Below are 24,588 nucleotides of genomic sequence, written 5' to 3'. Positions count from 1 at the left end.
AAGCTAAATGCCAATAAACTATAACAATAAATTAATTATTAAATGGGGCTATTACAACTTTCCATGTTTTCATTTCAATTAGTCACAATGAATAGAAAGAAAGAAACATCAGAAATTCTTCTTATCTTTTTGTTGAAGGGCGATCATAAAGTTTAAGATTTATTTCAAAACAATTGAAGTATGATTTAAACTGTATTCATTGTCAAATAGATAAATTACAAAAAAGAGCACCCAAGGAAATTAAGAATATTGAAATTGCTTAAAACCGTTGAACTGTATTTAATAATATTTTCTGAAGCCCTAAAGAATATATATATATTAATCATGTTCTGATTAATAGTCTGATATCACTAATAATCTCAAACTCAGTGAATTATGAAGAACCAACACTATATAGATTAATACTTTTATATTATATATATATATATATATATATATATATATATATATATATATATATATATATATATAATATAAAAGTATTAAAGTGTCGTTATGCCATTACGAAAATGGAAACATAATGTTCCGCCATACCGCTATTTTTTTGCGAATACCACATAATTATGAGTCATTTTGAAATCCAATAAGTTAGTGTTAAATAGTTAAATGTATATGTTAATTGGAAGTAAAAAATCAAAGAGGTTTTACTATAAAGTTAATGAAAGAATTAGGAAAAATCATATATTATATATATATATATATATATATATATATATATATTCTCAATAATTATACAGAATAAATTGCTAAAATTGATATTGTTTTCCTAACTGCTCCAATTTTTAAAACTGATAGATATATTCTAGACAAATAATAATTTTTTCAAAAATAGTGGCAAAATTTCCATAAATAAAATATTTGGATTATTCAAACCTTTTTGTGCACAGCAAAAACACCTGGGTTATCACCCGTTCCTTTTTGTTCATCAATCAAATCGTAGGAGAAGCTGAAATAAGCAGGCACACCTGGAAACTCGTTCTTATTCGTGACTTTGCAGAAAACGCCAGACGGTGGTAGGAATACATTTGTGTCTTCGATGCTGGATTTGAATCGGAAGAAATTGTATGTGTGATCGATTTCTCTGTTTCCTTTCTTGCATTTTACTGATATGGTTACAATTGTGGGCTGGCAGGAATTGTTTTCACAATTCGGTATCCTCTCTTCTGGTCCTTGAATTAAAAAGAGTTAATCATATAAATAAATCATCAAAAATAAGATTTATAATAAATTTTTGAACTAAAAAAATAACTCTTGTTATAAGAGCTGTGAATAACATTTTTCGATTTTATTTTCGAAATTAATCCCTGTAATTCAAAACTCTTGACGTAAATTTTAAAAGGCGAATAGAATATACAAAGTAACCAGTTCACAATGCATAATCGGAATTCGAGCAATAAAAGTCGTATCGATTTATGACGGTGACTGTCTCTGTAACTCGTCTCACATCCTTGAATTTCTTTCTTTGGATTAATATGAAAAGGCTCATTCATTTATGATGACAATTTAGTCGATTCTGGAAAGATCTTCTTGTAAATATGTCTGTTGTTTTATTGTTGTTAAACAATTGTGATAATTTCTCTATAGCGCATTTCTTACTGCATTGATTTGTGAGGTCTTCATCAATTCTGGAATTCATATTTTTGGTAGCTTTTATATTTTTTTCGTAAAATCTGATCTTTCCATTCATCTTTGACTTTCATATCCTATTTATTATGTTTGTGTTTCTTCACTTCATTGCTTGTTCCAAGACCATGCATTTTATGATTGCGCATACATGTATTATGTTATTCTTCAAAATTTGCATCAAGAGTTTTGAAACAACTTCTATATTTAGTACATTTATCAGCACATGAAGAGCACTTAATAAGATTATAATACATTAAGATACAATACATTAATTGTATAAGATAGTAATTATTTTATAAATCCTTTTCGAGCCAATCGACGTAGAATCTCGGAAATATCTCACAATTTCTGAGGTTGTGCTAAATTTTCATTTCCAAACCTTGTGTCTTCTTCATTGTCACTGTAGTTAATTCATTGCATTTAAATAAAATTCAAATAATTCGTTTGTAACGCGCCACACACTATAGGATATTAAATAATTAAAATAAATTCAACGAATCGGAGAAAATAAGCCTGCTCTGCACCTTTTGCATCAGTTATCCATACCTTTCGAATACTGTCATTTTTCTTTCAAATTCATCATCACATTCCGCGTCCATTTCCGACCGGTTTTATCAAAATGCAAAATATTTAACTACGATTTTAACAGAATTATTATCATTGAAAACGACTTGAACAAAAACAATTCAATATAATCAATGTAGTAACGACATGTTGTTAAACTTTAATGAAATTGTATAAAAGATAAATGTCATTCAATTTCATTAAATAGAGAACTTGTATGGATTATTTTCCAAAGCTTTAAAACATTAATCTTAAAAGTAGCAGAAATCGCCTAGGTCAGTTTAGTTTCTTAACCTTTCTTCTTCAAGATATAAGCAAAATTTTTCAATACAAATATACGAGTAAATAAAGAAGAGTGCCTTTCCATATTTTTTTATTTTAATTCGATCTTTAATTAAAGAAGAGAAATCATTTGAAAGGTAAGTAGGAAAAGTAAGACAATAAAGAACTTTGAACTGTCAATTTTTGTTAAATATATTAATATGAAATAATAAATGAAAGTACATTATTTACCCCCTTTTTTCAGTTGGTAAGTCAGTCAGTCATTGATAGTAATGCAGAATATTATATTATATGGCAGAAAGTTAGAAATTATCAGAAGAAATCGATTACAATTCTGTAAAGAATGATTGAAAAAACAAAAACGAAAAATCTAAATCGATAATCAAATTTTCAACCTATATCAGTTTCTAACACAAAATTTTCAAGACACATAATTTTTCTTTTTTTTTATAATATTACTTATATATAAATGCAAAACAAAAATATCCGACATGAATCTCCAGTTGAGAGGCCTTTAAAGCTCTCTTCGTGTAACAGCATGATATTAATAACTCCATCAATAAAGTGAAAAAGTTTCGAAAAAATATTTCAACTTACTTGTAAAGATATGAATAATTTCGCAATCAGTTACCCCATACTGCGGGATGTCGATCTTCCCTTTATATATATACGCTGGAAAAACAAACATCTGTTCTTTGTCTAATATCTGAAAATACAATTGAAACATTTTTAGACATATTGTATTTTGAAATAGCGTTATTTCTTTTCCAAAATTTCTTTTTAAACTAGGATTTAGCTCATGTTTTAAGAACTTTAAAATAAATGAGATCAATGTGTTGTATTAACATGTTTGAGATGGCTTAACTTTTTAAAAAGTAAATATTCCAAATCAAAGGTAATAATACAACTATCAATACCTCTTTTCTTCCTATTATTAAAAGTTAGAATAATGACAAAATAATCATTAGGATTAGAGCTAATAAAGATACAAATCTTATTCAATCCTAATAAAAATAAAATTTGACTTTGAAAATACAAATCATATTCCTCAATGCAAACTGGAAGATGAAGGAATTAATGTTTGGGTTTTTTCCCCATGCTTTCAATTTTCCACGTGCATACCACATTTCGACCAACTCAGCGATTATCAATAAGAAGAAAGGAGTTTATTTAAAACATTCCATAATATAATGCATGTAACGAATTTTCTTCATTACACGTATTACTTCCTAAACAATATGGATCGGCGAGCAATCAGAAAAAATTCCTTCATTCCTCAGTATGAAACAGGTTCTTCGGCCTTTCAAGAACATGTTCATACAAAAAAAAATGAGATTTGGAAGACCAAGCGATTCTTAGAATGTAATGGAAATATTTAAAGGCTGTTTTTACACAAATTCTTTTAAATCAATTATTTCATATTCGTTACTACCTGGTTATTCGAACTATCTAAAACATTATGAAATCCCTATAAAATTTTAAATTGCACTCCATGTGCTTGCAAAAAAGGAATGAAATCTCATAACAATGATATATTACACCACATTTGAATGTTTTATCGTATGACAAAAATACATAAAAAGTATTTTAAGTAGTAAATAAGAAGAAGAAGAGAACCTAAATGTTTTTCTTTATGTAGGATTTATTTATTTTCATGCTATTTTTCTTTTAGAATAAAATGAGCTTAAATCCGATGTCTATTTTGCAACATTCTTGCACTACAAATTTCAGAATGAAACATAACAACTATTTACCTCCAAAGAGTTAAAAGAATCATGAAAATCTATTAAACTCTGAATTTGCTCAAGATTTAAATCAGGTGTATATTCAAATTGCTTTTTTCAATCATTTAGAAAATATTCAAATCTGCGCAATTTAATTTAAATGGACGAAATTTCTTTCTATAAATAAAGTGAATCTTATTCCTAAAAGTTGAAGATATTTATCTAGAAATGACTGAAGTTTTTTAATTCCTTACCGAATTTGTAAAGTAGAACACTTTTTCCGGTTCTGCCAAAACCTTTCTTCCTTTTTCATCAACAGTAAAAGAAAAAAATGAGTTAGAAGGATTGTCGTCGATTTTATCAACAGTGCATTCTGTACCTATAAATGAAAATTAATGAATTAGCTCCATTTGAATGATAAACAATTTTGACTTCGAAATGTTTCATAATATGATAGTAAATAATAAAAAAATCTTGTGAAAAGGCAAACATTTATTACTGTATTAAAATGTATAAAATGTTTTCTTTTATCATAACTACAGATCAACTTCACAAGCTGGGTGAAGTTGATTGGAAACTTCTTTGGAGACTTTAAAATTATTAAATATTCATTCCAATAATCCAATCTGTCAACGGACATCAAACCAAAACGTACACTCAATTCTCAACAGTACTGTAGGAAGTGAAACATAAAACTCGCTAAGTCTAAGCCTAATAGTCTAAATAAACAAGAAAGATGAAGGGTCAACACTGCCGAGTATTTTCTCTAGTATATTTTCTATATATCTGTGTAGGGCAAATTAATAAGGTGTTTCCCCAAATTATTATTTAAGTAAGCAAATTATTATTTATTATTCATTATTTAAGTAAGCAAATTATTATTTATTATTCATTATTTAAGTACTCTGTTCAAAATATAAAACGCCACTTACTTTTTCGAAGAAATATGCACTTTCTAATCATTATTTTTGAGGAAAATTAGAAGTGATGCTTTTAAACAATTATACAAACATATGATAACGAATAATGATTATTTTATTCAGCTTAGCAGACAAAATACTGTCTCCAGCATTTGTGTCGATTTCAACAGATTCAGTATTTAGATATAAAAATTCAAATAAATTAATTTTCTTGAAATGACATGTGATCAAAATTTACTCTTGATTTCCAATTACAAATAAGAAGACTAAAATAAGCCTAGCATTGATATTTTTATAAAAAAAATCCAGACAATTCATAATAATTTTTCTCACTCGTCCAACATTTCCGAATTCTCAAAGTAAACATCAACTCATCCAATAGTATTCTTAAAGCGTCCCATGCATGGATTAAAACCAAGTTATCAATTTGGCTCCATTATGCACTCTATACTACACTTCCATTAAACGGAACCTAATGCCGATAGCTCCAGCATAACATAAAATGAAATAATTAGCAATCTCGTTTCTGTGCATCCAATCAAGCGACTCTAGAAAATATAGAGATCTCTATATCGTTCTAAAACTTATTAACTCAATCCAACCACCCACAGCCTGACTTTGTGATACCCCAAGAAAAAAATTTGGATTATTCTCATTATCGTATTTCCTCCATTTGAAAATATGACGACTTTAGAATAGAACCTTAACAATGAATAGAATAGAACCTGCATGGAGGACTTGAAACCAGTATGCGATAGTTCAATGACCGTCTTCTCAGTTTTCCCATGCTTTCTAACATCTTACGGGGGCCGCGGTGGCCTGGTGGTAAGGGTTCGGCTTCGGAGCCGGAGGGTTTCAGGTTCGTGACCCGATTCCACCGAAGAACCGTCGTGTAAGGGGGTCTGTTGCACGTTAAATTCGTCATGACCAAACGTCCTCCCGCTGGTGTAGCGTGGTGTGGAGAGAGGGGGTGCCAGGTCAGGTGTCGTCCTCGTCATCTGGCCGCGGTTCAAAATTACGAGGTCCGTCCCAAAATAGCCCTAGTGTTGCTTTTAATGGGACGTTAATATAACTTAACTTAACTTAACTTCTAACATCTTACGATTAAGAGAATGCAGATAGAAGATCTAAGTGAATAAAAATTATACTAAATTTGACATTTATGTACAGTTTCTTTCAGCTATATTTTTTATTCTGTAGACCGAAAAAATTAAAGTTTTTCTTTTGGCACAGAAAACTATTGTTGACAAGTCAAGGTATTTTGCCATCGTTATACACGCAAATGATCCTTACACTCTAACAGCACAAATTTTGAATATTAGTGCGACATACGTTATAAAGTCTCCTCCTTGAGAATATAGAAATTATTTGAGACTTTTCCTTTTATTTACTTTCATAACAGCATAACAGTATTTGAGGGAATAACAGAATTTGATCTATAATTCCCCATGTTATTCATTCTAGTAAATCATTAAACTTAAACATTGCTTAAAATCATTTGGTTGAAAATATCCCAACAAAAATATGATCTACAGCGCAAGTGACATTATTTGAAATTCTCAATCTATCACCAGTTTTATTTAATTTTGAAAACTATGTATTTTAACATCATTGATCTGTTTTGCATAAAGATCAAAGAATCTTCTTATATCTTTGACACCTTGCATGGGAATTCAATAAATTGTAATTAAATTTTATGCTGTAAATAAGGAAGTAATATTGTGGTATCTTTATTGGCAGTGTGTATACACATCATAAAAAGTTAATAAAAAAATTTAGCCACTACTGATGGTTTCATACTCTGAGCAATGCATTATTTTCTTATTTACACAACATTCTTTTTTCGGTTGGGTATAAACGCAAGTGATTCTAGATACTGTATAATCAGAGAGAGTTCATGCACTTGAAATTAGTATGAACTCTCTGATAAATCGAAAGGTTCAGCATTCAAAGCGCTAAAATTTTTTAAGTTGATTGTAATTTTAATGCCTTTTAAGTGCATGTACAAAAAAAAACTTTTATAAAATATCGGAAAATAATCTCACCACTAATAGCAAGCACTTCATTATCATCGAATCTGTAGATTTTTTTCGTGGTATCTCCCTGGTAAGTGAAAGACACCGCCGCTTTGTTGTTTCTCCTATCATAGAATAAACTACCATCTATCTCTGCATTTGCGTACCTGAAGATTCCTTGCACCTCCACTTGGAAAACATCAGGAATTTTTGGTTTCTCATCTGAAAAAACAAAGCAAAAAGAATTACTTTTTACGGAATTAATTACTCAAAAAAATAGAGATGCATCTACGAAGTCGTGTGCATTATCTTTTCAACCCTGAATTGACCCTTTCTAAGGCCGTGAGAAGTATGCTTCCCACCAAATTTATCAATCTTTGTATGAATTTATGTTGGTTGGCATAAGTTCTGACAAATTTTTTTAGAAAGACAGAAACTTAGATGCTTCAGTTCTTTATCTCACACAAAATGATGTGTCTTGATTTGTTACTTAATTATTAATTAACCAAATTAATTAATGAATCAAATTAAATTTATCTAATAAGCAAAATGAATCCCTTTTTTTATTCTAATTTTAAGCCTAAAAATATTTTAACATAATATGACTAGAAAAAAATGGCCCTTTAAAGGGTTAAGTCAATCATTCTCAAATGATATAACTGAAAAAAATGGGCAAATTTTCAAATTCATTAGCAAAATAAATCCACAGTTTTTGGATTAATTATTATTTTTATTAATACCATTTAAAAATATCTGTATAAAATAATTGCAATTTCTGAATCAAATTACCAATTTTAATAAATGGTTCAAATTACTAATTTAATAAATGTTCAATAAATAGATAATAAAAATAGTTATTTCTTCTCTTCATATCTCCGAGTTTTAATTTTATGTATTCAGAACAGATGGCAATGAAGTAAAATCTCTATTTTTTGCTCTGACATGCGAGCTACTGACATTACTCCTTGTCAGTAGATCTTGGGTTTGGGGATCTGAAGAATATGAGTGTCCCAGTAACAACTCTTATCGCAGTTTCGTCTTATTTTCTATGAATCTAAATGAATTTTCGTTCATTTGAATTGCAAATATTTTTTTTTATTTAAAAAGTAAAACAGGTTACATCTTTCTCCAGTCACCGAAAGAAAATTCCGCTTCCGTGTGGAGATGTAATTGTTCTTAGTAAAAAAGAAAATGATTCCCAGAGGTTCTACAACATTAATGAAATTCATTCATTTGTAATTTTGTATCTAATGAATATCTTCATATTGTGCTATTAGTTTGTCTTTTCACTAAAAAAGTAAGTCACTGACTTTGATGGCGAAGATTTTGGAATAAATAATAGTTGTATATAAAAAGGAATCTGACTAACTTCTGACGAACAAATACTATAATCATTAACCAAAGAAGGATCCATTTCATATTCATTAATAATTTAAAATGCTTTTTTTATTTAAAATTACAAATTACTTCTAATTTTATTTATTTGTCAAAGATATGTTTGGCTTCGAATGTGTTTCATTAAAAGAATGAGCTTTCCATTGTGGATTCATAGTTATGTTTCTTTCTAGAGTTTTTTCTGAAATTTGATCAATAAAACAATAACTTGTGTTTGAAATAACCTTAGAAAAGAAAAAAGAATTTGTTGATTTCGTTTTATTAATAAATTTATATTTTATATATATTGTACAAAAGTGTTCCTCATTCATAAGTTTTAAAACTGAGTAAACATGTATTATTCTAAATACCACCCAAAAGGAAGAATAAATTTAGAACATGATATGAATTCTTTGATTTACACTAGTCCACAGATATTTATAAAATTTCAGTTTCATTTAATCAAAAAAAGTATTTCATTAACATTTCACTCAAAATTATTTTAGAGCAAGTAATCCAATATGTAAATATTAATAAACTTATCAGTGCATGGTTATTTCTTTTGAGTTTAAAGCTGAAACGTTTAATAGAAATATAAAATCAAAAATGATTTTCATAACTTGAGTAGTATCTTCAAATTTTTCTTCCAGAAAATTAGCTCTATTAGTGTCAGCTCAATATCCTGCACTATTTCCCTTCTAGCTTGAATTTTTTCCTCATTCCAAATATAGGCAAGAAAGACAAGCCATTTTTCGTGGATATTTGAGAAATATGCAATCATTCTGTTTTCTGAAATTCTGTTTTATCTACAAAGAGTTTAACAAGAACCATTTTAGATTAATTTACCTGAATGTTTAATAAAAAATTCTTTCAATAATCTGAGAATGATAAATTTGAATTTTTAAAGGATTTGAAATATAAAAATCAATTTTTAATTGTTCTGAATATAGTCTTGTTTAAAATATCTTTATTCCTAATTTTAGATGTTACTTTTATTTTTCATAATTCATTTATAATAATCTATCATTAAAATATTTCTGATCCCAAACCTATATGTTATTTCATTTGCTGAACTGCAAATTCAGTTAATTTGGAAGGTACAAGAAAAAAAAACATTAATATTCCTTAAGAAAGTAATTATATAGGGATCGTATTACCATAGCAAATAATTCTAAGGGATTTTAAGTGATAAACAAAGTACGAGGTGATTGCCATTGCGAAATTTCGATATCTGGAAATTTTCTACATTCTCTGATGCATGTCAGTATTGTCATAATCACTTGTGGGGAGTTCGAAATATTTTCCAAATATCGTTATTTCTCACTTACACCAGCAAAGGATGATATTCAGTATGCTTTAGTGATGGATGTCGAATGAGACTGTTTTTCTTACTTTAAGACAAAACTTCAACTTTTAAAACCATGCTTTATTATTAAAACATGTTATGACAAATATATATAAAAAAAATCTTAAATAATACACCATGTAAATTAACTGTTGAACCTAAACCACTTAATAAACTGATTATCAATCTGAAAGGATGCCTTTTAGATTGATTCTATAAAAAGTTCTATAAAAAAGGTTTGACAAAACTTTTAAAACTGAAAAATAAAAATTGAACACGAAAATTCTTTTGAAAACTTAATGTGAACAGTTAATAATAATAAGCGTTTATCTTTTTTTTTTTCCTTCTTCTTTCTTTCATTTTTCAATATTAACAAATTTATGACAATATTGTGGAAATAAGAAAAGTTGTAATATGTCCAGATACCTTATACTATTGACTGTTAGATAAGAATTAATATTTAATGTTTGATTTTTGATTCATTTTAAATTCCTTTGTTAAAAAATGATTCCGACATGCCTTTCCGAAAAAGATGTGTTCTTCAAATTGGTTTCAGTCACAGGAAAAAAAGTACATCTTACGATACATATTCACCAATTATTGTTTCATTTCGGATATTCAAATTTTTTACGTTTGACTTTTTTATGAACACAACTGTTAAAAGTTAGATTCCAATACTGTTAAAAGAAACAATTGTTTTATGGAGTAAGAGAACGTGGACTTTCGGTGTGACTTCACTCTTAAATCGAGAAAGCTGACAGCCTTTGTACTAAAACAGATAATCATTCAGCTATTCAGATGATAAACTGATTAATAGTGATATGATTAAAATTATTACTTTCAATCAAAAGTATATTAGTGCTAACAGTTAAAATCATGATTTGAATTCTAATAGATAGATTGTTTTTTTTCTATTACTGATAGAAATTATGATGCTGAAAATTCAGAAAACATATGAAAAACTGTTATATTTGTGAAATAAATAGGTAAAGAGAAACAAAGCAAATAAAAAAATTATTATAAGTAAAAAGGGTCAAGAAAGCAGACTGTTTAAATACACATGGAAGGAATTTGAAGGAATTATTTGAGAAAATTTAATGGCAGCCAGACTATAACAAATGAAAGAACTTTGCATAGGTGAAGTGGCAAAAGAAAAAGAAAAAAAAAACAAGTACGAAATCAACTTGACAGTTGAATTTAAATTTTCGGTAAGCACTTTGCCTACTTTTCTTTTCGTCACAGAATATTCCTGAACTTGGAATCTCCAGGATTCCATGTCAATTGAAAGGATAGACATTGAAAGATTTATTAAGAAAAAGTTAAAATTTACATGCAGTACACACAATAACAGCACAACAACTATACACGATACAATAATGAAAAAGAGAGTGTTAATTTTGAATATCCAGGAGAGCACTAAAATACGACAGGATTTGACTTGATGGGTGCACAGGGCATTGTAAGTCCCATTAGAAAGCATGGCAGCACCAAAAACAAAACAAATTACAACGGCCAATTGATTATTTTCAACCATTTAAAATTTTAATGTTAGTTTTAAAGAAATTAAAGTTCATCTTCCTAATTACTTTTTCTTGACAACAAGCAGACTCAGCATCGATAATTCACTTCCGATTTTTTTAAAAGCAGAATCAGAAGCTTTGGGGCGGTCAAACAACATGTTTGAAAGAGTGGGCTTACTAGGAAAGGAAAAAAACAACGAACGGATTTTTTTTTCCAAAAGAACTCGACGATTTGTGTAAACTTTTAATTACCTATCATAGTTCACAATCCGCAAATGACGCATAAAATGATTTCATAAAACATGAGATTAAATATTATACATTGGTATGGAGCAACGAAACTGGAATTATTACCATATATTTTAAAAATATAGACACAACTCAATGAAAGAGAAAATACAGATTTTAATCTTTTTTCAGAGGAGAAAAACTTGAGCTTATATGTTGTTCTACCCTACGTTCTTAAGACATCAACACGTATTTATATAAAAAAAATATATAAGAAGAAATTCCGAAGAAGTATGAAAACTTCAGTAAGTTTGCCACATATTGCAAACAAATTAAAATAAGCATCGTTATGATGAACTGCATAGCACATCTGTGTCATTCAAGGAAAGCATTCTCGTGTGGATCAACATTCCCCTTCGCAAATGAGAAAGCTTCAGGCTATTATTATATAGTCAAATTGTAAATAGCAAGAAAGGTATTGAAAATTATATTCATATGCAAAGTAAAAGAATTGCTTACCTTGACCAAAAGTGTACACAACACATGATAATAAATAGGCAACCAACAGAGAAAATGTTCTAATTTCAAACATTTTGAATTTAGGAGGGCCCCTAACAAAACAAAACTTGCATACTTTTTTTTATTATTAGTACTGCATGGCGAACACCGGTTGCTATAAGTCGAAGAAATAAACTCACACCTACCACCGATCATACGAATCAATTATCAAGGTATTTTTTATGTAATAATAGACAATGGGGCTTATCGCACAGCAACTGATAACTTCACTTGTACACTTAAGTGAAATCTTTGTATTAATATCGATTTGGCAAAAGTTTTGATTTAATTCCTTCGCCTTCGCTGGCTGGCGTATTTAATTCATTCATTGAATTACAGAATTCCGGATATCTATATGTGTTGTCAAATGACAATGTCAATAATTTTAAAAAATTTAAAAATAATTAATACCTTACTTTATATATCAAATCTTACTTTATAAACATAAATATTTAAAAATTCGAAATTTTCTGTATGTTTACCAACGGATAAAAATGACGAAAGCTAACTCAAATAAGATGTGGCAACTATTTAGAAGATTACATAAATTGATAAGTAAAGATGTAAAGAAAATGAAAGTAGAATGCTTCCTGAAATTCCCATTCCATCTTGCAAAATCCGCTTATTTGAATAAGATTATCAGTTGAATGCAATCATTCAAGCTAAAAGAAAGCCATCATTTTATAGACATCACATATTGTTTTCTAAGTGGTTACAATTCGACATGTAAGCGTGTATCAACTCCAAAGGTCGTGAATCCAAAATGTGTTTTAGAAACTGTATCTTATGGCATAACTGTATAAGTTGTCGATATCTCATTTAAGCAATCACAGACCAACAATTTCCATTATAAAGATCTTCATTTATAAATAAAATGGATGCTTATAGTGTCTCCAAATAGCAGTAAATGTTATGTATTTTTGTTCCATGCCTTTTGATTCATAAAACTTCAGAATGTTTCCAAAACATAGATCTGATTAATTATCTTCCAAATTTAAAACATTGCTAAAAAAAATAAGAAGTGATATAAGATTCAAAACAATTTCTCAGGCCACCCATTTCTACTTTATTATGATAGTAACATGTTATAATAGAAACCGGACTTCTTATAATTATCTCTGAGGAAAAACAGGAATGTGCAGCTCTGATATTTCTATCACTACATCAATTGAACAACTAATTACCAATTTGAGTTCAAATGGTTAAAACTTTTTTTTCTTTTATTTCACTCTTTTTTCTTGTAATGGTAAGTGAAAACCTATAAGTTTAATACGCTCAAAATTCAAAATTATGAAGTTTCTTCTAAAATAACTGCTAGAAGTCTTATTTTATATAATATTTATTCAACTTACATGTTTGTTTTTGGCATTTTAATACCTTTTAATGTTGATATACTAGAAATATATTGTCCCGTAGGTACTTTAGTGTGGAACTCAATGACACACACACACACAAGAAGCAGAGCTAAACCAATTTATTAACCCAACTTTGAACTCAGAACACCGTGACTGAGAGATCTGCTTTTATACTAGCAGGGAAAGTTCCAGAATACTTTTCTGGAGACAGTAAGAAAAGTCCAGAATACTTATCTGGTAAACTAAAGAAAGGTCCAGAATCTTCTGGAACACGAAATAAAGGAAAACATAAAATCAAGGGATTATATATTTACACAAACTGTGCATTGCATTGTCGCTAGCGAGATAGAACTCACGATCTCTTGATTATGAGACCAGTGCTATGACCATTTGGCCATGCAGAGACGACTGCCTATTTTCAATGCGGCAATATTTACAATTAAGTTGAGGAGAGGCAGGTTTATAAAAAGAAGATACAAGCTATATACTTGTTTTAATAAACAACAATTGAAATTTTGAGACTTCATGGAAGAATAGTAAATTTTACGAGGACAACTGCCAATTCTTTCATTTTTCCATTTTCTTTTACAGTACTACTAATGTTCTAAAAAATAATAATAATTGTCTCTCGCTATGTATCTGTCAGCCAATTAAATTTTTAAAAATTATCTGTCGATGTAAAATGAAATGTAATTATTCATGTAATTACATAATTACTTAGGAATATTTCGATTGCGTTAGCTTCTACGAAGAAAATCAAAAATCTATACCAAAAGTTGAATAATATTTCACACACTTTCCCATAAAAAAGAAAATTAACTATCTTCAGAACTTTTGAAAAGGCTGATTGCAAAAAGGATTCAGAATGCTCTCTTCGGATGAATTTATTAAATTTGTGTATTTATATCGTGTAAAACTTAATCAGTGTAAAATTAATCTTAAACTAGTATTTTTAACTCAATTTGCAATAAAATAAAAAATCTTCTGAATTTTTACTAAAACACGATTTATTCAATGAATTTTGAATTTTTTAAAAATATGATTTTATTCAGTACCGGATTTCTGCCAAATCAGCTATCTAAGACCGCAGGCAAGTAAATTAAAAAGGTGTTAATACCCAATTTGCTAACTAAGTAAATAGCTAAAAAAGACAAATTATGAATTAAAAAATATTAATTATAATATTAATAATTAGACAAATATAAACGTCAGATTCTTGTCTATTTCATTACATTTAATTATTTCAATATTTATGCAATTATTTTGCAATTAAAATCACCAATCTTAACTAAAGAAATATATATATTCATAAAGTCATTAAATTAAAAAACTAACCTAAAATGGATAATTTAAATACTGATTAAGTTAAAAACGTGTTGGAATGTAAAATTAAATTTGTCATTTTTTTTAACTGAAAGGTCTTATTAATAAAAGAGCACTGCCTAGAGCTGCGGAAGATTCTCATTTCCTCTCTGATTTTACTATTGCACTAAAATAGAAAAATTTAATTTCTTATAAAAATTTGGAGATTAAAGAAATCATAAAAATTCTATTTAGCATTATTTATAGCATTTCTATAAGAAATACTATAAATTAAATAGGATAATAATGTATTCATTACATACTTTAATTTTTCATGAATGATTTATAATGTAGCTTCATTGTTATGCATTGCAGTCTACATTCTCCACTGTATCGTTGTAAATGCCTCATATGAATGAATATTTTGCTTTGACATCTAACCTTTTGATTTAAAAAATTTTCTATATTTCAATACTTTAATAAAAGTTTACTTCCTGAAATTAATTTTAATTTTTTCCTACATTATACCATTTAATATTATTCATAAATATAATTCTCATGATAGCTTGTAGTAAAGTTTTCAAAATCATTTCAGTAGATTCACTCCTATTAAGAGAAATATTTTTGAATTCCCAAAAATAATTTATTCTTTTTGTTGAATTTTTCTTCCTTTATTAATATCTCTTTTTGAGTTCTTTTTTTTTTTTCTGATTTGTCTTTTTTTTTCGGGGGGGGGGGAGGTTTGTATAAAATTAATGTAAATAGAATAAAAATGACTTGTCATGTTTCACTTTTTGAATTCGAGATTTTTTTTTTTATTATTAATTCAGAATAACTCTTATCTAATTTTGAAATCTATACAAATTCTTCTATTTACGAAAGAACAACTTTTAAAAAGCGCTAAAATACTCCTAAATATAATAAAAGCACATTTATTAAAAGAGGACAAAGGGGTGCAATGTGTCTGAACAGATGAATAACAACGTTATTTCAGTTCAAAGTTCAAATACTTTCTCTACAGAAACTTTAGTTCTTTTTCTTTAGTTGTCTAAATACCATTTCTTCCCAAATTGGGGAAAGCTTAAGCCAACCTTTAGAAAATGTTGGTTTAGGTAAATGGTCAAACATTTTTTTAATATGTTCCCTTGCTATATCTCTGGATTTAGTGTGACAAATTAAAACACCATAATAGCTTCCAATTATTTGAACTAATTTATCAGATTCCGAAAATGTAATAATAAAATTTATTTCAGTTTATATCTCGCAAAATTTCTTTTTAACTCATTGACAATGTTTGTTTAAAATAATGAAATTTAATGAATAACAAATTGGGTTATTAATAGAACGAGGAAATAATAATTATGGAGAAATAGAACATACAATAGATTTAATAATTCGGTTTTATTTTAACACGAAAGTTTAAAATATTTTCCATAGGATATTTCAGGTAGCTGAAAGAAAAATAATTCATAATATTAATTATGAAATATAATAAAATTAATAATATAAATTATTAATATTATGATATTAATTATGTATCATTTATTTAGGGAAATACTATTTAAATAATATTTCATCAGCGTTCCTTTAAACTTTTTGTTGCATCTAGGAATTTTTTGAATTAATACGTATTATAATAGAAAAGAAAAATAAATTTCCATTAAAATTTTTCTCTTATACTTTAATAAGTATATAAAATTTCAATAATATATGGGTTTTATATTCAATTAATTAACATGTTCTGTTTATACTAAGTACTCAAAGCAATACAAATTACTATTTCAAAACAAAAACTTTTATTTTCTTAGTTCCTCATTAAACAAGCTTCCTACATAATATTTGAAATATAGATTGCATTTCCAATAAACTCAAATGCTTCTAAGAATCAGAAATAATCAATGGAAAAATTCTTCAGATCCATGTTCTCTAACATGTGACAAGAAGTAAGCAATCAATCACCTTTCGAAAGTAGCTTTCCAACATCATAATGAAAACATTACAGCCAGTCATAATCGAGGTAAAACTATTCAGAAAACAACCATATAGTCATCAGACAAGAAAGTAAACATTATTTTATTCTACAAGTGAAAAATCTGAGGAATTCATTGCATCGAAAAGCATCTCCGAAAACTTTAGAACAGGAAGTTAAGCATTATTTTAAAGAAATAAAATGTGTTTTACATTATAGAATGGCATTGATTTCATTTATTTATTTTTTCTTCCTTTATGAATAGGGAAGATGAGATCTCACTTTCCAGTTATCTCATCTTTCAGGCGATTATAATTATAAATTACATTCAGAAAAGCAGCATAAGACTTTTGGAAAATGAATCCTAAAATATAAACAATTACAATCATTTAATGATTATAAGGGATTTCAACTTGGCAAACAAGGCAACTCCCTAGGGCCATTGGACAGAGCAGGAGTACAAAAACGTTAATATTCTATCGGTAAATAAATGAATTTTTAAAGAATGCAATTTCTAGGAATTATGAAATATTAGGATATTATTATATCGTCAGGTTCTTGACTTTTTCGCCAAATTTGCTTTGTTATTACTATATTTATACATACAAATATTGTGTATAAACGTATGTATGTAATTACAAATCAAAGAAATATAAATTTTTACAAAGTTACGAAAATGACAGATGAAGCTGAAATAAATAACGCTGATTAAACTAAAAATGCGTTGAAATGTGTAGCTAAATTGATCAGTTTATAAAAAGATGGGTCTCACTGATCACCCTTAGAGGTAGAAAAATACCTAAATTTGATTTTGCTCAGTAAAATTTAATTATAAGAATTAGTTAAAAATTATTAGAATTCATTATTAAAATTAATTTTTAGAATTAACTCATTGTTGGAACACATACGCAATCTTTTTTCCGTTTGTTTAAACTTCTCTTATCACTAAATAAACATGCTCAAAGATATGAAGAAACAAACTCGAATATGTCACCATAATTTCATATTTTATATTAGAAAAATTGTTCACAGAAACGTATAAAGAAGCATTATCAATTGTTTAAATTAGAATTTTCTAAATTTGACTTTAGTCTTGTCATAATTTAGAAGTAAAGAAGTCCACATCTGGCGATCAAAGTTGTACTCGAGTAGTATATATTTAATTACAACTAACTTTTTGCTATATTTACCATCAATTACGAATCGTCTAAATCAATTGAAAATATTGTGAGAATAGTGCTTTTACGCAAAATATAAAAGATTATGGATTTCAAAATAAAACTGTCACAAACTTACAATTTACTTAGAAAATAATTATAATATAATAAAAATATTAAACTATCAATTACAAGCTACTTTAATTTCCAATTTCTCCCATAGGACTAATTATTATCATGCCAAAGAATTCTGACGTGAGAAGGTTTTATAAATAGTTCATATTGTAATGGATTTGCAAAATTTATTGCAATACAAAATTATGGAGGGTTTCTCAACTACATTTCAATTCGGGCTGTCATTACTTGTTGAAATTTGCTTCAAGTTATCTGACAAAACTAATATGAATTATTTCAAATCAACTTAGATTGCTCTTCTACTATTTTAATTTAAATGCCCTTTTTTTTACAGCAAAATTCTTTCAGTATTATTATCAGTTAATTAATCTTAATTCATTGTAAAGGTCTGCAGTCTAAGATATAGTTGTACTGATTTATTCCACAAAGCGTCTTGAGCAAATATAGAATCAGAAGAATTTCCAAACTGTAACCAATGGTTTCTTTCCTAACCTTTACTATACCAAGTTATTCTTCGCTACGTGCTCCGAGGAACATTGGTTCAGACTTTGTATTTATGGATAATAAGGTACAATAACACAGTTCTTTTGCTGTTCAGGAGTTTTTAAAAAGTAAAAATATCCGTCGAATAGATTGACCAGCTATCTGTTGAGATTTAAATCCGACTGAACATGCTTGAGATACTCTATGTGGACGTTCCATGATATGCTATTATCCACCGAAGATCACTAGATAATTGATAAAGATTTTCATTGAGGAATGAATATTGTTGCCTCAAGAATTTCTGAATAGTATTGTTCCGAGTATGTGCAAACATTCCCCCTGAACCATTGTATTCAGAGGAGATCATATCCCTTGCTTAGGGACATTTGTTTTGCCTTTCTTCTTCTCATAATGACACCACCATTTGTACGACGGACATTCTAGGAATAAAATCTTGGATATATTTGTCCTGACGTGTGAGATGTAAAGTCTCTGATGTATGAGTTCCATTCATTTTTTTCTTATTAAACTTTGTTCAACTTTTAAGTACTACACTTTACTTCGTAGTGTTTGTGCATGTTTTTCCATTTATTTTTTTCTTAAGTTTTGCATGCTAAGGTTATAAGTTAATGAAGAGAAAGAATCCGAAATTTTTATAGCCTAACTTTAAATTAATAACTTCTTTGAAGAAAAAATTCTACTGCTGAAGCAGCAAGAGCAAAATGGTTTACCGCTGTTTATTACAAATAAAAAAATACTGGTAAGTATTTCTTCCTATCAATATTAGGAGAATTTAGAAGCTCTATCAGTGCACGGGAGCTAATTGATAAGATTCATACATACTTAAAATATTCATACTTAAAAATAAATACGAGTCATAGTCACAACGGACGAAGCGCCTGAACAGCTGTAGCGTTCTCTCCCTCACTTATCTAAATCCAAAAAGATTTAGATAAGTTTGCAGCGATAAATGTTTCATAAAATATATTATTTGTATTCCTTGTAACTTGAGCTTTCACAAATCCAGATACATTTTGAAATGTGTCAGCTTCTTATAAGAAAATCTTTTTAATTCACATTCTGTTAAATCATAAATAAATATTAAGCACTTTTACGTCACGTAAAATCCCCTTAAAAGGTAAAAAAAAATACTGATTTCAGTTTTTTGAAAAAGAGATGAGTCCTTCTCAAAATTACAGAATCAACCAAGATCAGCTCGCTTAATAACACATTCTTGGCTTCTTTCTCTTCAAGATAGAAAAGTCCTTTTTAAGCAAAAATTTAAACAGATGCTCAAGCTGACAAGTGACCGTATTATCCTCAGATACTTTATAAATAAGGAGACAAAAAATTTTAAAGAAAAAAAAACTTATTACAAAAAGCAAACTGAGTAGCACTTGTTCCAAGTTCCAATATCAGTTCCATACGACAGGCTGATTTCAATGAAATTTGATACAAATATTTATCATAAATCGGCTACAAATACACTTGGAAATTAATAATTCCTACCCAGTCTCTCATAGTAGGATGGAATGAAATTCAAGACAAATCTTATAACAAGAGAGGTTAAAAGCATGAAATTTAATTCATCATTTTGAGTCCGTCGAATTAAAATATGGTGGACTTCACAAATATTTAATTAACCCCTCAGAATGATAATTCCTCCAATGTTCCCTCTACAGCGTAAAACGAGAGTGAGCCGAATTTAAGACCGACCTGAACTATTATGCAATTAAAACTCCTCTTATCGATCTCTGAAGATAATAACTGTTCCCAGATCATATTTTTCTGGGCAGAGTAGAGATGAATCATGTAATTACCTTCAACAAATGGATCGCTTGACATGAAATTGAACACGAAAGTTTCAATGTATGAAATTAAAACTATAGTAGAATAAAATTTTCTCTTGTCATGTCTTTGGAATCATAAAGAGAGAGTTTTTGTATTTATATTCAGAAGAAAATTCGAGAAATCTTTGGTGGAATTTAGAAAAAGTATTTCTCAGTGGTTCAATTTAAAAAAATACTATAGCATTAAATAAATCCTAAATCAAATTTTTCTCGGCTACACATAAGAATATATTATAATGGATAGTAAATTGAATAATTAGGATAACATTCTTGTGTCCAATATTGCTTAAAGATCCCAAAATGGGTCTAAGAAGAACAGATATATAAGATATATATAAGAAATATTTGATATATACAGATAATATTGAAATATACAGATATCTAAGAAATATTTGAAATGCAACATTCCGTGTAATCTAATAAGAGAAATTATTATATAGATAGTTTGCGAAGCATTTTAGTTGAATGTGATCAATATTCATCTTTAAAATAATATCCTTTTATTTTAAAGATCTTTTTTTTTCCTTTACTTATTTTATCCTTTACATATCGTTCTATTTCTTCTCTCCCTCTTGCTTTTAACAAGAAAAAGTTAATCAAAAACAGGTATACTATTACTATTAAATGAAAGTCATATTTAAGAAACTTTAATCTAATGTCAATAAAGTCTACAGATAAAAAATTCCATATTAAGTAAATAATAACTACAATTTTTTGAATTGAATATAAAACGTTAAACATGCACTAATATCAAATTAGATTAAAAAATAATTGGTAGAATAATGGAAACAACTAATTAAAATTCAAATCAACGCACCTTCAGGTTCAATATCTGATATTGCAGTTATTTTGTATTCAGCCTCCTGTAAAAGAGATAATTTAAGTATTTTTAATTTAAATAAAATGCTAATTAAATTAATTAAAAATATTTATATCTAAAAAATGACATATCAAAACAAATTACCATCTGTAACGGATATTTTTCAGAAATTGAAATTTCATTTCAACTTACAATTTGTGTACAAAACTTTATAATCAATAATTAATTTTATAACTCGATTAAACGATAGTTCGAGAACTAAAACACTCTAGACTTCAAATGGTATGTGCTGTTATAATCATCATATTTTGTCCCTGTGAATACCCAAGCAAACGTATATATAATAAACTCTGAATACGATTTAAAATAAAGTCAATATTCACTGATAAAATATTATCTATATCATATTTGCCTACTTATATATTTAATTTTTTTTTCAGATTTTGGAAACTTTTATTAATAATGATATCTTCTAATGCTGCGCTTGTAAAAATTAATGGGGATGTATTTATTGTTAATTAGTAACCGGGGCAAAGCTGAAATTATATTCAATGATTCGTACTGTGAAATATTTCAAAATCTTCCATGTATTTTACTCAATAAATAACAGAATTGAAGCTGAGGTCAATTCCGCCTATCCTGTTGTTGCCAAATGAGGTAGGGTAGCTAAAAGCTAACTAGGAGAAAGCTGTTCATGCGTTTGTTAAGTCTTAGGATTTCTTTTCTTTGTTGAGTGTATTGAAGATAATGTACTGATGTCAAAGCAGAATATAATGTACATCTGTTAGGAATTACGTTGAAATGGAACCGCCTTATGTTGTCTCTGCATCTGTTAGGAACTTAACCGTCTTAGCTGTCTCTGCATCTGTTAGGAACCGTTGAAAACTAGTAGTTATTTCTCAACTTCCTAATTCGAATCCTAACCTTTGTTAAAGCTAACCGACTGATATTCGTGTAAATGAATACTGTTGAAATGTATTAAATTAGCCAAAAATTCGTAATAGTACTTCTTTCCTTCAAAAAATATCTGCTTAAAAATAAATAACTTAAAACAGATAATTGTGTTCATCTGTCTCCTGACTATAATTAAAACAAAATAAATGCAATTACATATTTCAGAATTTGAATATTTAATTATATTTAAGGCATAGCTTAAGGGCCATGGCAGTTCGGTTCGATCATTCTATAAACAAATCTAAATAAGGTTAACATCGAAAACTAAAACAAGGATGTTGACTTATGAATGTTTACTTTGATTCGAGGAAAGGACAATATTCTGACAAGAGATTTAGGAGAATAAGCAAGCCTTCTAATTAAAAACAATAAATATAATTAATAAGACAGTTAAATTGCTTTTCAAAGTGATATTTTTTCTCAATCAAAAATTAGATGTTCTTTATATTCTTTCCATAATTATGTGTTAACTGTTTGTTAAATCCATTTTCTCATCTTAATGTGACCTCGATAACTTGTATAATTGAAAAAAAAATCCATCTTGTCCATATATCAATGTGCATCTCTGCTAAGTTTATTTATATGCTTACAGAATCTAGACGGAGATTAATCTTCGATTTGAAACCGAAGCCAGTTAACATTTGTAAATTATACAGATATTTCTATTGTTATTTTAGATGAACTAAAGTTGCTTTTCTTTCCAATAAACTTGAGTAACTTTTTAAATATTTTCTGTAACGATGATGCCTTTTTAGTCTGTCCAATTAATTGTATCTTTTCGATCATTTCCACAATGAATAGAAACTGATGAATTTCTATCAGAAAGGAAGAATATCAGCCACACGTCAATAATTCTGCCAAACTAAAATAAAGCATAAAGAATTATGTAGCCGCAAATAGAGGAGGTGACTGCATGTGGAAAATGCATGCATAAATTACTGTCTGTTCCGTTGGATAAAATTTTATATTTGTTTTAAACAAGAGTTGTTTTTTCTACGTTATAAAGTTGCTTTCATTTTAAAAGAAAAAATTCAATGAAATGTATTCTAACAAGGCTTTATGAGCTTTTTATTCATGGTAACAACTGTCGTGGATGGCTATCCAAAAATGCTTTTGCAGATTCACCATTTAGATCATATTTTAATTACCTTAAATAGGATGTTAGAGACATTATTCAGATACATTATTTATTCAGAGTTAATGTGTCTCAATATTCGAAAATAACGGATTTGAAACAGAATATTTTGTGGTGAGAAGTTAAGAAGAGGGAGCGTTATGATTTGAAGAAAAATGAACTTCAATAATTTGTAGAAGTACATTGTAAATCAGCACAAACAGATGCAAAAAAAAGTTAATAATGCTTTTTTTAAAATATTTTTTTATGAATTGCAATGATGGCTCTCCAAGGCATTCAAAGGGAAACAAAAAATATTCTGATTTTTTTAAACGGTTATTTAAGGATTTTTTTAAATCAGTGAAAATTTTAAGTCTTAAAAGAGTATTAATGTATATGTAAGAGTATATAAGAGTGTTGATTCTCTTTTCTATTCACTTTAATATTTTGTAATTAGAAACCCAGTTTCTATATGAAACATTTGCATACGAAACATAAATCATTTCAAGATAAACCATTTCCGAATATACAATACTAATTCTTTTAAGCTCTAATATAAAGGATCTCGTTTGTGTCCAAAATAAATAATAATAATAATATTGATTGTAAAAATATTACCTCTCCATCTTTATTCAACTTCAAAGATAATTTTCCAGCTTTTGCTAATTCTTCGATTATTTTATACGCTTCATTCATGTCTGGCTCCTTTTTTCCTGCCTCAGAACCTAATTAAAAGTATAAAGCAAAATTTAGCAGTTTTCTTATTAGAAATCTCTTATTTTTTAGTTCAACAGTTTTCTTAAGCATCAGCAAATTATTCTTCCACAAGGTATAATCAATATTAAGAAAATTTATAACTCATAGTGTAAATTTCATTGATAAAGTATTTACTCTCACAATGCATTCTATATATACGTCACAATCCTTTATTTGTACAACATATACGACAATTTCAATAATAATTCAAAAATACCCATTTTTTTAATTACTGAAATTTTAATTTAATAACAACATTTTTTACTTTTATATTTTTTGTAGATGCCGGACATTTATATACTTATCATTCAAATTTCTTATACAATAAGGCTGACAGAGGTGTACTTTATACTGATCTTCCCAAAATGCCAGATAGAGATTACAAACAAAAAAAAAAATTACGCAAGATAATATATATATAGATAGATAGATATTCTGGGCTATTTTCAGCAAAACCCAATTAAAGATACAAATTTTACTATTTATAGCTTAATTGCATTCTTAATCAAGTTATTTATATCTAAAGATCTCTTTGTT

General features: G+C 27.9%; 1 protein-coding gene across 1 annotated transcript in view; it reads right to left on the bottom strand.

The window, feature by feature from the left end:
* Positions 1 to 24,588, bottom strand: part of LOC129963073 (uncharacterized) — a 70,871-nt gene that overhangs the window by 15,149 nt on the left and 31,134 nt on the right. Inside the window, exons 13-18 of the mRNA XM_056077106.1 lie at positions 23,914 to 24,020; positions 21,225 to 21,270; positions 7,162 to 7,353; positions 4,451 to 4,575; positions 3,070 to 3,178; positions 874 to 1,169 (exon numbers count right to left, since the gene is read on the bottom strand). Of these exons, the coding sequence (XP_055933081.1) occupies positions 874 to 1,169; positions 3,070 to 3,178; positions 4,451 to 4,575; positions 7,162 to 7,353; positions 21,225 to 21,270; positions 23,914 to 24,020 (875 nt within the window). The remainder of the gene's footprint in view (positions 1 to 873; positions 1,170 to 3,069; positions 3,179 to 4,450; positions 4,576 to 7,161; positions 7,354 to 21,224; positions 21,271 to 23,913; positions 24,021 to 24,588) is intronic.

The sequence above is a fragment of the Argiope bruennichi genome, chromosome 3, assembly GCF_947563725.1.
Source record: "Argiope bruennichi chromosome 3, qqArgBrue1.1, whole genome shotgun sequence".
NCBI classification, from domain to species: Eukaryota; Metazoa; Arthropoda; class Arachnida; order Araneae; family Araneidae; genus Argiope; species Argiope bruennichi.
The sequence above is the reverse complement of the archived record's forward strand: the minus strand, read 5'-3'. Positions and strand labels throughout refer to the sequence as shown.